At 53.7% G+C, this 15,830-nt stretch overlaps 1 protein-coding gene across 1 annotated transcript in view; it reads left to right on the top strand.

Moving 5' to 3' along the window:
* Positions 1-15,830, top strand: part of LOC128724603 (uncharacterized) — a 152,534-nt gene that overhangs the window by 29,600 nt on the left and 107,104 nt on the right. Inside the window, exon 2 of the mRNA XM_053818326.1 lies at positions 9,572-13,945. Coding sequence (XP_053674301.1) covers positions 9,572-13,945 — 4,374 coding nt within the window. The remainder of the gene's footprint in view (positions 1-9,571; positions 13,946-15,830) is intronic.

The raw sequence follows: 15,830 nt of genomic DNA, 5'->3' as shown, positions 1-15,830 counted from the left end.
GACTTTAAAACCTGGCGGAAGTGGCATCCACCCTTTTGAACGGTGTGATATATGTTTGCAACACGCGTATCGTGTATTTGCTTAAAATCCATCACTCACGTCAATCGCCAACCGGACGGGCCTTTGTTCTTGGCACGAGAACAGAACCTCCCACCGGGAACGGGCAACGTCACTCGAGGTGTAAATTTGGGGAGTGTCCTGCGACAGCGACCGGAGATGGATAAATATTTAGAACTTTCCGCGTCTCATTGTGGTCTCATGACATTGACGATAGGAATTACCAGGATAGCTAGCTTTTTTTTTGTCCGGGAAGGGGTTCTGACAACTCACGGCGCGAGGAGAATAATTACCGAAACCGCAAAACGAGTAGCTACGATGTCAGGACATGAATTCTATAACGCTTGTTACCGCGCGAAGTACCGAACGATAGGGACCGGCTTCAACAAACCATTACGATCGATGAGTCTTCAGAATTTTCGCGCTTCAAGCTTTCAGAAGTAGCAAATAAAAAAACGTAAAACAGAACCATCCTGCGGTAAAATCACGTCACAACACACAGCGATCAATAATGATCAAACTGTCAAGCGTCAAACGGAAGCGAAGGGAGAGTACCCGTTTGGAGGTGCTTTTCAACCGTGCAGCAATCGTGGCACATTCCGTGTTTTTGTTTCTCTGACGAATGGGTTTCGCGCGCCCTGCAAGTTCATCAACACTCCGGCAACAAGCTGTGTACGATCCCTTCGAACGGATCGTGTGCAGCACATTCCGAGGCCCAATCGTAAACCTAAAAAAGCCCAACCTTATCCTACGTTGCGGCGCGCGTAGTCGCGTTTAATTTCGCGGGTGAATATTTTGCGTTACATAAAGCTGCAGATTGCGATCAGCGATGAGTGGTGGACGTGCTGGTACGCGGTGGTGGTACTTTGAGGCATAGAAAATGAAATTAAACCCCCACATTTGGCACCCCAAACATACGCGTCCCGTTCGTGCACCCAGCCGTACGGGAGATTGTAGTAAAATCGCACAAACAAAACGCCTCTTACACAATTTTTACACACAAAACAGAAAACTCTCTCGCACGCCAGCCAAACTTTCCTTCGTGTAGGCTTCAGTGCGCACCTTTTCTATGGTTGTTTTTTCCACCCGCTTTTCGCCGTAACTCCCCTAAAAAAGGGCACAGACGCGCGCGCGAAACAACCTGATCCACTTGTCGAACATGCGGGCGGGTGAGTGGCATCGTTTCCACCTACTAATCTAATCAACCGTTTGAGCTAGTTTTCCCGCCCATCCACCTGGTGGGTGGTGGACTTTTACCACAGTCCACAGAGTACTATCAATTTCCATTCCAGTGCGTGTTTACCTGGCCGCCGTCGCCCTCCCCCTCTTTCACTGGGTGCGGTGTCTGTCGAACATTCCAAACGGAAGACGTTCCACTCCTTCAAAGCAACACTTTCAAACTGATGTCGGTAAACACCTCATAACGAATCGAAAAGGTGAGCCAATTACCACATCGCGCGAGTGTGCACCCTTTTCCATCCAGACGATCCCGACCACGATCAGGGGGTTTGGTTTTTCGATCGAAGGTTTTGTTCTGCGTACGGCTCAAGCCAACAGCAACGCTCAATCTTCGTCAAAACGATAATCGAGGGTTTCGCGGCTCGGCAGGGGAGTGTGCTCTCGATCACGTGATTCACGTTCACGCAACGGCGCGTGCTTGCGTACCAGGCTAAACAATCACATTTCGGGCGCAGCACGCCCAAAGGATGCGAACGATGGCGTGTGTGCGTTGCGTAAATCGAAACCCGACCGCCAAACGCGTGATAACGTGTGACCGGACCGGGCGCGGCATGTGTACCTGCTGGGATGGAAAAACGCGGGCGCGTTAGGAAGGGTTGCACGCGTGAAAAGGGCCAAAGAAAACAAAACAAAAAACCCACCACCACCACGAGCGATTAAGCGACCGTCGATCAAATATGATCCCCAATTAGTGTGTGGGACTTTGCGGGAAGAAATCCCTATCCTCGGCAGCCATGAATGAACTCGAATAGGGGTTGGAAATGGTAACGCACAAACCAACCCCAACCGCAAACGGTGTGGTGTAGCATCTTCACCGCAAAGTGGCTGTGAAAATGGGCAAACATCTCACGATCGTACTCTCACTTCTCTCGGTTGGTGTGTGATGGACTTAAGCGATCGCGTTTGGTTCATCTTCAGTAATGACACCTATCAGCGGCTCGAAGGTTGGATAATGCTGCCTTTTCCCGTTCCCTATCAGATCGCACTCACGGGCTCCGATCACCATCGGAGTGCGTTTTTTTTTTCTCCTTCATTTTGCTTCTCCTCTTGAAATTAAATAAAATTTACGTCAGCGACGACGATCGAGAGCCGCAGCCGCTGCCGGCGGCCGATCCGTCTGTCCGATTCCCACCGCTAATGGTGGCGCTGAGCCGCTTTTCCTGTCGCTTTTCCGCGGAATGTTTCGAAAAAACTTAAATTTAAACTTACCACACCACGACCCACCGTGAAGCTTCCATCAGTCTGGCTTGTGGGATGCGCAAGTCTCATAGCCCGGTACCAGCTGCTCGTTCAGCCGTTATTTATTTGTTTAATCTGGTTTCTTTTTCCCTGCCCGACGCTCAGCAATGCAAGGAATGCATCGGAACGGTCGCCGGCAGAGTTATGGCTTTTTCTGCAACATTGTCCGTGCGTACGAATCTAATCACAACCTAGCCAAACACACACACACACGCACACCCGTAGGCACCTTTGCGTGTATGCCCGGCGTGGTGGTCAAAGGTCAGGTTTATTTCGATTCCATCCCAGCTGGCGGAGCATGCGCAGGCCCTACTTTGGAGGGCAACCGATCCGGCACGTATGTGGTCGATTCCGTCGAGCGTCAGCTTGCAGGACGTGCAAAGGGTGTGTAGGGGGTGGTGGAAAAAAATCGCAAGACCCTCGAATCGTCGGTCTGGATCGGGCCTTCGCAAAGTATGGGTTTGCATGCAATGGTGCGTTGGGGGAAACCATAATTATCGTTTTGCGAGCTTGGGAAAGCATCCGAATAGAACGTTTCGACCGGCTTGACGCATGCCTCGGATCGGTAGCGGACTATTTGCTGTAGGAGGCGGCTCAGATGGGAGTAAAACGAGACAAAGAGAGAGAGACAAAGAGAGACAGAGAGAAGGCTTTTAAATCTACTCGATCGTGGTTTCGCTCCACCGAGAGAAACGTTGGAAAGGAGTTTACGTTACCGTGTTGAGAGCTTGCTAAAAACGATCGTAACCACCGCATTCGAGAGGTTTTTGGTTCACATTCTTTACCGGCCAGATCCCGGGACCAGGCTGGATGGCTAGCGTTCTTGCAGCGATGATACGAGCTACGTAATTCCACCGCGAAAAAAACGAGCCATATTTCATTTCTCAATCATCGCCGGCGCTATGTTTTGCCATTTTGCGAACCATCTGCTGCCGAGGGCAATCAGCAGAACCAGGCCACGCTATTTATTGACCCGATCGATGATCGATCACGATCACTAGGCGACCGCTTAGAACGCCAGCACGGGGCTAATTTGCTCGCAACTCGCTAAGGGCGTATCGGTCGATCAGCGAGTAAATTAAGCATCCCTCCGCTAGGGCATTAGAAGACGCTGATGTTTGCTGCTGCCTCCACTGGAACGGGGGATTGATCTTTCATTTCGATCGGATGCTGTGTCATGTGAATCCGAGGTCGACCATTTGCGGAAACCACGTTGTAGGAAATACGTTTGCTTGCTTCACTTCACTTTCAGCAGGTTGCCGATTGAGCACGGACACATCCGCCTCATCATCATCCGCGCGCGCTTGATTGCGGTCACGTCCTTTTTTTTTTCTCCTTCAGCTTAGCAGCTGAAAGTGAACCAAACCCACGCGGGAGCAGGGGCCGGAAAATTAGAAGTCGGAAGTATCGATTAGCTGGCACAGATTCCGCAGATGAAGACGAAATGTGCCGGCAGTTCCACCCACGGCCAGTGGCTGCTGGTGGTTGCTAAAACCATCATCATCATCATCATCATCGCCCATCACCCTGACACACTTGTCGACACCCGTGTGTTGGGTGAAGAAATTTAATAACCATGCAATCGGAAGCGCGATTGTCGATCGTACCGGTCGTTCGTCAACGTTCCTCTCGACACACGATCATCCGTGGTTGGTGCGCGAATAATTGCCAGCTTCCTGCAAAAACCCTCATGCGCGTCAAGTGAAAGTTTCCTTTCGCGCGTGGCCCTTTTTGCTAAGGGTGCGGTGGGCCACCCCCAGGGTGGCTCATCGTGGCTTTGTCGCCCGAACCCCCGAAAGGAAGCTGCATTTGCATTTCATTCACCACCGTGCGTGTATCGCCGGTTTGACGCGCCATTTTGGCGGGAAAGCAATCGCATGATGGAAACCTCCCGGATGCCCGGTTCACCGCTCGGCTAATGGCTCGAGTTTCCCACCCCGAAGCGCTCGAAGGATGCTCGCGACCACCGTGCACGCCGTGATAGGGGGATATTTTTTCCATCTCTGTCTCTCGTTTCGCTAGAAAGCAAACACACCCACCCACCGTGCACGTTGGCGGAGGCTATTTTTACCGCTTCGCTCCAAAAGAACAATCATGCGTCTGTGTTCTGGTTCCGAGAATTAGCGGTGGCGATGCTGTCCGTTGCATAATTGAGCCAGGGCCGTCGGCTGACCAGCTAGAGTGGAAGAAAAACGCAACTTTTGCCATCGCGACCGTCCCAGCAGTCCATCCCTTTTTGTCACGATCTAGCGCACCCGATCTGGGGCCCACAATCTCTCGGTCGGTTTCGAGCTTTGAAGGGCCCGCCGTGAAGTAGGTCGGTTGCACGCGCCATATTCTGGGGGAGTAATGGTAATTATACAGCCTCCCAATGGTGATCCGCTCGTGCCACCAAACCGATCGATGTGAACCAGCCTGTGATCGGTATCGCGAGCTGCTTCTCGGACACGCGAATGGGAAAGCGTATGGAAAACCCGACCACGGGTCTTGCCACATGTGCCATGACGGCTTCCACGCTGATGAAGATCTCCACCCTGGGCCAGATTCACTCTCACTTTTCGTTACGCTTGCACGATCGAAATGTTTGGGAGGCACCACGGCTTGGGCAATACGGCTGAGTAAATACCACACCGCCATTGCTCGGGCGTTGGGTTCGCGTGTAGTTCACTATTTATTTTCCTACTCCACATACGTGTCCGGTGGCGGCTACAAGAACCTTTTCCCTCAGCAAGGAATGCTGGACCGAGCGATCGAGCTATCGGTCATCTCGAGCCGTGCACTATGCGGTTGAGTTGTTGGAGCTGTGTTTTCCACAAGCCATACGCGCAGCGGCAAGCAAAAGAAAGCCGCCATTTCTTCGCCAAACCGACGCGATCGCAATGGCCCCATTGGCGATCGGGTCGCGCAGTTTTCTTGCTCCCTTTTCGGTCACTTCCGTGCCATCTGCTGTGAAATTCCGCCGGAAAATAAACATCGCCCAGACCGCACTTGTTCTTCTGCTCATCCACATCCCCCCCGTTAGCCGTTAGCCGCCATGCCAGCATCTGTTTGGCCACAGTTCGCGGCCTCGTTCCGTGGCGGCGACGGCTCAGAGCTCTGGTGCCGACGGTCGTTCCGGTCGCAAAACCCGTGCGTCGGTACATCTTCCGTGCCCCGAGCTTCGGGGGGCTATTTTTAATGAACTTCTAATGTAAATAAACGGCCGAACGGTTTGTTTCTCAGCGGGCCCGCATTTGTGCTCTTCTTTGTTGGTCTATTTTTGGGGAACTCGTAAAACCGCACACCAGCGCAACCGTGCTGTGAGAGCGTGTAGTATATTTGGGAGATAATTTGAAGGCGAAGAAAAAAGAAATAATAATACAAGAACGAGTGGCATTTTAACGTTTTGTCAACTTGCGCGTCCTTCACTCGGCAAGGTGGTCGTAGGTCCTGTCGCATCTCATTAAAGCCGTGGTGTCCGTTGGTGAACTTCCATCTGACGCCGTGGCAGCGATAGATACAGATGAGGGAGCAGATCCACACGGAGGATGCGCAATCGGTCATGGCGTACACTAGCATGCTGCTTTGAGACACCAAAACACACACACACACACACGAGCGGTCGTGCACGCACGAGACGCAAACGGCGCGCGCAACATACATCGGTGCTAGTATCTAGTGATTCCTGCTAATTCGACCGCCTGCGCTCGCCGTTTTCAGTAGCCATTTGTAATTCGCCCTCGCTGGCTGGTTGGTCCTGCCGTTTGCCTGTTTGGGAAGCATCCGCCATCCTGCTAACATGTGATTGCTCCTGTGATAGACACACGTTTGCGTTGTTGTGAAAATAATTGAGTGTGTGTTTGAATATTACGGCAGCCTTGCGTCAGGATGTCGAATCACGGATTCGTTTTACTTCAAGTAAGATGTAATCGATCGGGATTCCAATGTCGATTTTTTTTTGTGTGTGTTTAGGCTCTGCACGAGTGACTGAAGTGTAGTTTTGCGTGTGTTGAAGCATTTAATTGAACTATGAGAGTCGAAGCTCGTACACCCATTTTCGTCGATTGTGCTGACGTTAGTTGTGTCCCGAGCTCCATCGAAAAACGCAGGGGATCACGCGTATTGATTGATTCATCTCGCACCATCCACGCGATCGGGACGATTTCGTGTCGCCTTGTCGTGTCCTGTTGGCCGGCACCCCATTCGTCATTCGCGGTCCACCCGCGGACTTTCCCACGCACGTAATCGTCCCTAAATAGACGTCGACAAAACTGACCGGACGCGCAATGTTGCGCTTCATTTAGGTGTAGAAGCGCGGCACAAACGTCCGCCTGATCAGGGCGGCTGATGTTCTCAAGGTTCCGCGGTGTTTGGTGGTGAAGTGAAAAGCGTCACCCGTTGGGGGAAGGCAGATCGGTCCGCCCAGCTGAGCCGGGTGATAGTGCGGCAAAGGTGGCCAATGAATCAGAGACATTTTTGCCACAACGCTGCGGGCAAAAATCTCGCGGTGGTAGGCTTGCGAAACGTGAGCTCGCGCATCGGATGGGTGGTGAATGCATTCCACCACCGATTTCCACAGGACACACACACACACAACAAGGGCACACACACACACACGAAAAAACACGAACCTCGAAAAGATGTAAATATATACAAGCACGCGGATTGTTTACGGTTTGTTCGCAATTGGAAGGCACGCTTGCGTCACCGGTGCGGTGAATTCTCGCGTCAAGAAGCGCCTTGCTCCCATTTCTTCTCGTGGGCCGAAACGGGAACTCCAACGCAAACGTAATAATTATGATCACGGGCCTGACATTGACACGTCTCGCGCAGAACCGGCGCGTGAAGCCAACCGGCGGATGCGTCACGTGTAGTTTGGCCTGACAGTGACCTACGCATCGCCCTAAAGGGTCTCGCGTCTGTCACGATCGTTCGCTTTTCTCCCATGAAATTTGGGCCCCATTTCTAGCTCTGTCTCTCTCTCTCTCTCTCTCTCACTCTGTTGGCCTGCTCGGAAGCGAGAAGCTGGAGATCTGAACTTCTAAAGTGTGGTCCCACTTCGACGACATACGCGGAGGCGATCGCGAGTACTCTCTTCTCCAAAAGAACACAGCAACGATGTGCGTCGAGTACACACCGGGCCTGTTGTGTCACGTTGAGTGATCGTACCCGTTATTATATTATTCCGTTCAGCTCTCTTTCCACCCTGGGCGGGTGGTCACCGCTTTGTCGATTTGTCGGTTTTCATTTCGGGGTCGAGAGCGCACACAGGGAGGCCCCGAAAACTCGCTTCTGGCCACCGGTTCTTGCTGTGGTTTGCTTGTTGAGGATAATTTAAGCAATTGCCAATTCAAGTTACGCTGGCCGGGCTGTTTGCGCAAGCGTACCTGCGAGCTGGCCACTTGAGTGGAGCTGGCTGGACCATGGAGCTGGTGCGCAGCGCGATAAGCGCGTGGACTGTCTAAGAATGGATACGGCTTCACTTGAGCCCGGATGGAAACAGGGTTAAAAGCACCCCGAGACGTGACTGTTTTTTTTTTTGGAGGTTGGATTTTTTTCACAGATGTGAGGTCTGGCGTTTTTTAACCAACGCACCACACACATTTCATGCGTCTGCTTCAAGCACACTGCTCGCGTTCGTGGAGTTGCTTTTGGAAAGTGCTACTAGCTTTTATTTAGCACATCTTTCAATGTTGACCTGTGCAAAGACCTCGCGAATGTTAAATCACAAATCACACCCCAAACCGTCGCTACCAAAACAGTATTGTTTCACATTTAATTAGCGTGTCGATAAAATGATTCGCGCATCCCGTAACAGTACAGCACGTTTTTCTCATTTCTTAACGGCAATTGCATACATTCAGGCTGAAAGCGGCCGCTTCGATGCTCCACTTGGCAAATCCTTTCCCGGACACCACCCCATTAACGCTGTTCGGATGCATCCTTGGGCTACCTGCCAAAAGCGGCATTGCTGCGGGTTGGCACTATAATAAACCTGTCCAACCTCTTTGGAGCAATGGTTCTTACCCGCTGACACCTCAACGCTCGATCTCCGTCAGGTGGAGCGTACACGACTAAAAGACGGCTATTTTTTGCTTTCCCGAAGAGATGATCCCGGAAGCAAGGTGGAGCAAGGTACCGATGCAACTCGCGTGAAGGTGGTGGATGCCCTGTGGTCATACGGGGTGGCCATACGTTCCCTTAATCATCACACTCGTGCCGCCATAAACCTCCCCAGCACAGGGAAGCTGCCGGTAAAAATAGTCCGCCCCGAATGACGACGTTTGGCCGCGCGGGCAGTGAAATGTAAGCGTTTGATGGAGAAAAGAGACACCCAAATGGCGCTCGTTTGGTCGCGTGCGTGTGTGTGTGTGTGTGTGTGGAAAGAAGAGCAGGTTGTTTGGAAAAACCTAACCCAACCGCCGTTCCCGAGCGGGGTGCGTTGGCCAAATGGCTGGCAATTAATTGCGCCGGAACGTGCAAACGGCCGTTGCGTGTTGCACTTTTCCTAACCCACCCAGCCCACAGCTTGCTCTCGGCTTGGGCAATCAATAGATCGGATGGAAAAGTCGATTCAATCGACCATTTTCCGGTGCTTCAATTGTTGTTTGCGACCCTACGCCGGCATGCAGCATCGGCTGGGTCCATTACCTAACCGTTTGGTATCGCTTAGAGGGTGGCTGGACCGCCATAAGACACGGTCAGACAAAACCACAGCCCTTGGTCACGGCGGGTATTGCGTTAGGTGCGTTCGATTGGCGTAATTTCAAACGCAAACGGGCGTTTGAACGGGCCCGTTGAATTCGCGATCGAAACCAAACCACAATTGGCCGAAAGATTGTGCAGAAACCCCATCGAATCTGGTTGGGATGGTGGAAAGTTGCACGCTGGGAAAAATCGCCCACCTCGCCAAGCTCCACCGAAGCGGAACGAGCAGGCAGGCTTCGATTCGAACGCCAATTCGGAGTCGTTTTTTTTTCGGGAAGGTTTGCTTTACGATGGATGGAGATTATTTTTAGACTTCTAACTTTCTCTCCCACCGCTGGCGCTGCTGGAGTGGAATGCGATAATGGACGCGTTCCTCAGCCGCCCAGCAAGCCACCCAACACTGCTCGAGATCGTTTACTTAATTCGCATTTTTTTTTTCGCTTCCTGTACCACTTGCAGACTGTTCAGACGGCATCCCCGTGGAGGCCACAGCTACCGCTGCCGAAGGATATTACGGCTCATGTGCAGCAGCAGCAGAAACAGCAAGCCATGGAAAAGGCACACCCAGCGACGCACAAGTCAAAGGACGGCAAAAAGTGGTCCCTCGGCAGTTTGTTCCGCAAGAAGAAGAAGGACGTTGAGACGGACTCGAGCTCGGAGGAGGACCGTAAGGCCGGTTTCGTGCCGGTGAAAAGTCACGGTACGCTAAACGGTAAGCGCAAAAAGCGCTCCAGCCGGCCTGTCGGTGCTGGGTTTGATCACATCGTCGTTGGGTCGCAACAACCGCACCAGCAGCACATTGTCTCGCATCATCCGCATCATCCGCAACAGCAGCAGCAGCAGCACCAGAATCAGTACGGATTTCGGGAGAGCGATAGCATCAACTCGATCGAAAAATACCCAATCGCCAATGGGTCGCTGGATCGGCGTGGTAAAAAGGCAGAACGCTCGCAAACACACTCGAAGGAACGCCAATCGTCAAGCGATGAGGAGTCACACCGTTCGTCCTCGATGTCGCGGTTCCGCAGTGATGACAGTTTAGGGAACCACAGTGCTGGTTCCCATCGGAAATCGCGAACGGCTCGTACCGAGCGTTACCTAAAGCGAATGTCACGCGATGAGGGTGGAAGTCCACAGGCTCAACCGGCCACAAACCGATGGCATACGCAACCCATTTCACCCAGCATGGTACACGGTGGCAGCGTGCAATCGATGGATGTCGCGTACCGGAGACATCCACATCATCATCACCACCAGCCTCAAGGGACCCATGTGAGCCTACGGAACTCGGCCAGTCTCACGAACGTCCCTCAGCATCTGTATCAGGCCAACTCACCCAGCTACGCACATCATTTGCAGTTGCCATATCCAGCGGGACTGACGGTACAGGCTCAGGTTCCAGGAGGAACAGCACCAGCCGTAACGTACGAGAACAGCTTCTACATCCAGAGCAAGGCGAGCTCGATGAGGGACGCAATTCGAAGTCCACCACCAATTCCACCGCGTGATCCTCAGCGGCGGCTAACGATTGGACACACGAACGAGGCACGCCCGGTTTCGTATGCATTCGATCGATACCATCAGGTGGCAAACACGGGGACAGTGTGGCAACCCAACGGGAAGTGTAACAGCGAGGATCGGCTTTGGGGTGCGCAGACACAGGGTGCCCAACGGACGCCACCCTGTACCGGATTTGTTAGTGCGCATACGGTGTCACCACCACGAGCTTCTTCGGTGCAACCGGCTGAGGTCCAGCAACACCAGCAACAGCACAGACAACGATACATATCCCGGCAACAGCAACAACCGGTTAGCACTCTTCAGCCTCCAAGTACGCCACCCTCGAGTGTGGCTTACCACCATAATCAACATCATCAGCAGCATCAGCAACAGCAGCAGCAGCATCAGCATCAGCAGCAGCAGCATCATCAACACCATCAGCAACAGCAGCATTATCACGCCACGCTTCCTGGAACGCCTCCACAGCACTCGTTGGAGTACCGTTACGTAACGGATGTAACGCCTCGGTCCCGCAAACCGATCCAGATCCAAGATCGCACCTTTGAGCCATTCGAGCCGAAGCTGGCCGATCCAATGCAAACCGGAAGTGAGTCCTCGCTTGCGTACAGCATCACACCAACACCGAGCGGTGGTCGTGTGGGATCTTCGTCCCGTTCACTGCGTGCAGATAGCTCTGATTCCGTCGGTGGTGGAGCTCGCACTCCACAACAATCGGCATCTGCTTTTTGGCGCCGGATTGAAGAGGAACAGCAAGGATCACAACCACGAAGAGGGCGTGCGACTGAACGTCGTCCAGGAGTAGCCGGAACGGCGGTTTCATCTCGTTCCGTTTCCACCTCGCGTGCGCTTGAGATCATGAACCGTCGCAACCAGGAGTTGACACGTGAACTTGACAACTTGCTGGATGACAAGCACTCGAAGGATGTCCCCGGTGGTGAGCCCGAGAACGTCGTGAACGGACGGTTATACCTGCGCCAGACGGCAGAGGGTGGTGATCGAGCAAAGTCAAGCGAAAAGTTGTACGAAGTGAAGGCAAACGCGACTGCTGCGAAGAGCACGAACAATGTGTACGAAGAGCATGTGGCAAGGGCTGTCGCTCAGGGTGCACCATCACATGGTGGGTCCCATGGCTATCGACGATATGGAGAGGAACATCGTCATCATCACAAGCAACAGCCGGCGGTTCAACAACCTCCTGCTCCACCAGCGCGAACGATGTCGAAGCGCAACTCCTGCTCAGAGGAGGAGCTGGCACGGAAGCGTAAATCCGCAAATTTGGAGGAAGCGATCAACGAGCTGGAAGCGATCTATAAGAGCCTCAAGCTGAGTGACGAGGATCTCTTAGAGCGAGCGGAACAGCGTGATCTGCCCACACCGACCGGGTTCAGTCAGCGCGCCCGACACTACCGGTACGAAGCGGATGAAGAGCGCGCTAAAGCCGAACCGGACGTCCGGTTGGATGACCTAAGCTATCGCAGCATCAAGCGGGCAAATAGCTCGATCAGGTCACCGGATACGCAGCCTCCGTTTGGCATTCCGGTTGGACCGATTCCGCCCTCACCAAACACGGACTATCTGACGGTTCAGGCACCAGCGAAAGCCGGTAAGCCGCGGTTCATGCCACAGCGATCACCCGACCTGGTGGCGGACGATCTTGCCTTCCGGCAGCTACGCAAGGATAAGGATCTGCTGGCGTGCATCGATCGGGCGGGTGGAAGACACGTGCCGGCGCAGAGCGGCAACACGAGCAGTGGATCGGACGATTCACGTCAGAAGCGATCATCCGCTGGGTCGCTGTCTTCGAACATCTACAGTCAGATCCAGCGTGATGCTGCTAAACCGTCCGGTGGCAATCTGGAGGACTACTACAAGATCGAGCTGTACGCGAAGAGTCTGCGGGAGACGAGCAAACCGGGCCGGGATGTGGCTTCGAAGCAACCGAAGGAGCCTTCTCCCGTGAAGGAGCAGGTGGTGCAGATTCGATCGAAGAAGAGCTCTACAACGCCCCCAAGAGACAATCGGGGCGCTGTTTTCAATCTGCCTTCGACGCTGAAATCGAGCGCTTCAAGCAGTCCACCCAAGAGTCCTCGCGAAGAAGGCAGCGCGGGTAGTACACCTACACCACGTCCTCGGTCGGGAACGGAACCCGTCATCGTGGGTGCGAAGCATAAGGCCGAGTTTGAGGAGATCCTGAATGCGATCGCGCTGGAGGCACAAACCACTAGCGAGCAGTTGGGTGCGGATTTGGCGGAACTGCGGAAGGAAACGCAATCCGTGTCGAGTGTTGGCACCAGCCCGGAAGTGAAGCAGGTTGTTGTGCGTCCCGTCAACAAGACGATCGTCCAGGGTAAGGCCTCTGTAGCTCCGGTGGCTGCTGTTGTTGCTGCGACGGAGAGCAAATCTCGCCCGGACACCGCCGTTGAGCTCGATGAGGCAGCTGAGACCGCCAAGTACTGCGAGCGTGTACTTCGGGATGTGATCGAAAAAGCACCGAAGGATCGACCAGAACCAGTCGTCTCTGTGGCATCTGTGGAAAGCAGTAAGAATCCGTCACAGACCGAGCCCGAACGGAGTGCAATCGTGCAACCTGCGATTGTGGAGCCACCGGAAGCGATCGACACCTCGGTATCGAGTGGTCTTATCCAGCAGCTGACACCCGCTGGTAGCTTTGAAACGCTTAGTCAACGCTGCCAAGAACAGCTGAGTGAACTCGAGGTAGAGGAGGAACAGCGTGACGAGCGTGTAAAGTCGTCGATCGAGCGCGATTATGACAATCTGGTCGAGAGTATCGCACCGTTCGAGTCGGACACCGACAAGAAGTCGACCGAGGAAGAGATCGACCAGATCATGAAGGAGTGCGGTATCGAGATGGAAACGCGCCATCTAGCGGCGACCCAAAAAGTGACCGTTGCCGCCCAGGCCGACCTTAGCGATCAAACCTCCGAGCTGAAGTCGTCCAGCGAGACGGACGCACTGCCAAAGTCCACGTCCCAGAGTGAGCCGGGTGTAAAGCCCGGCCAATCAACCGATCTGCGAGGGCAGCGCGTATCAAGCAGTAGTTCACCGTCGAACGAGAGCCGCAAGCCGTCCAGATCTCCGCCGGTTTCGTCCGTGCGGTTGACCCTGTCCGACGCCGAATCGCAGTACAACTCGTCCGAGGAGCTAGCCATGATCTTCGGCATCAAGAGTCCGACCCCGACAGGTAAAGGAACCGGCACCGGCCGCGTGCCGTTGCTTTCTGTGTCGTGTGTCAGTCCCCCTTCCCAGATCCCAGCACATTCCCAAACTGCGCCGGAGAGCGCCACCGACGCGCATGACGGTGGCGTCGTCCTGTCTGTGCCCGTTCCCAGCGGGCACTTCCGTAACCAAGCCTCTACTAGCACCGCGGCGAGTGTGTGCATTGTTTCAGCTACTAATAGCATCGCTTGTAATAAAGTCACTACCAACACCACCATTACCACCAACGACACGCAAATGCACGACACCACCGCAACCCTAGGCGATCAGGATCCTCCATCGGTCGGTAGTTTCTACCTGCGTGGAAGCTTCAGCAGCAACCACCTGCACCACAGTCTGGACACGATCCACGAGGATCTGGCCGAGGAGCTGGAAGAGACAACTGTGGCCGATGTCGACTCGACCACCACCGACTCAGGCAACGTCAGTCTGAATGACTTTGGGGCGGAATTTGGTCAACCCGGTGCGATCGATCGTAAGGTGACGTTCGTGAACGAGCTCCAGATCGATCCGTGTGGAACCGGGTATTATCCGTTCCGGAGCGTACTGCAGATCCCGGAGATCTTCATCGAAGACGTCAGTGGTCAGGAGCTGGCTGAAGATGAGCCGGAAGTCACCGGTAGCGAACCGAGCTCGATGGTTTCGATCGTGGAAGATCCACCGGTGGAAACGGTTAACGAGTTGGACCGGCTTGAGACTGAACGCCGTCGGCTTGAGGCTCTAGTTCCTCGCGTTCCTGATGCTGACGAACGTCAGCTGCGACAACGACAACATGGCGATGGTGGTGACAGCTTTCGCGGTTGCAGCTCCTTGGGCGGTGGTTCGACGAAGCGCAAAAGTAGCAGCAGTAGCTTAGTGCAACCGCAGCATGTCGTTCTTGCATGTACTTATGGCTTGGCTAACAGTAGCGTTGATTTCGTGACTGTCATTGCGATCATTATTGCCATCATCACACTGTTTGCACTCATAGTACTGTAGCGTGGCCCCGTACTGGGTGTTTTATCAAATTTCCGCTGGCGTTGGTCCGCGAACGCTCGTGCATATTCTCAGATTTCGACATTCCTTCGCGAGCGAATGTACATTCCACCAAATTCTACCGCTAATGGTGCAGTATGCAAGTCAGCATCCCTGTAGCAATGCCCTGGAAGAACGAATCTCTTGCAATACTTTCGAAGGTTTGGTATTTTTGAAGGAAAGTTTTCGATCAATGAGTTTCTGCATTCTTCCCCACAAGGGTTCATGCTTCACGGGGACACGCTGTATCCGCGAGCGTTAGGTGTATATTGACTCGGTAGCTCGGTAGCACTCTTGACTCTGTAACAGTCACTTGGTGGCACCCTGGCACCTTCCGTGGTTTCGGTCGATGTTACCCATCGTCATTCACTCCCCCCTCTTTGACGTACAGCAATGCAATGTGTATCGTCGTGTCTAACCTAACCTAAGCGTAATGCGAAGCGACGGCACCGTTACTCTAAACCTTTGTCCTTTGCTCTGCCTGTCGTCGTCGTCATCCTCGCGTTGGTCGTTGCTACGAATCTGCAGGTGGCGAATCGACGGATTTGCACCCGAGCACGACGGAAAGCAGCAGCATCCCATCCTTGCTGATCAATCCCGCGAATGATGCTCTACTGCCGTGTCTCGGTGGCGGCCCTCGGACGTCCGTCGATATTGGAGCAAACCGCAGTGGGGATCGTCGTGACCCAGGCGCTACTCTGGCGGTAGCTGAGCTGAAGACCAATCGTAACTCCAACCGTAACTCCGGAGGTACCCTGCAGAACCTGTGCTTTTGTTTGATATGAGCAAGCGGTTGTTTCACAGCGTTACGCGTCCATATCCTTATCCTTACATCT

Source organism: Anopheles nili, chromosome 3 (genome assembly GCF_943737925.1).
Source record: "Anopheles nili chromosome 3, idAnoNiliSN_F5_01, whole genome shotgun sequence".
In the NCBI taxonomy this organism is placed as follows: Eukaryota; Metazoa; Arthropoda; class Insecta; order Diptera; family Culicidae; genus Anopheles; species Anopheles nili.
Note: the sequence above shows the minus strand (reverse complement) of the source record. Positions and strands in the feature narration are given on the sequence as shown.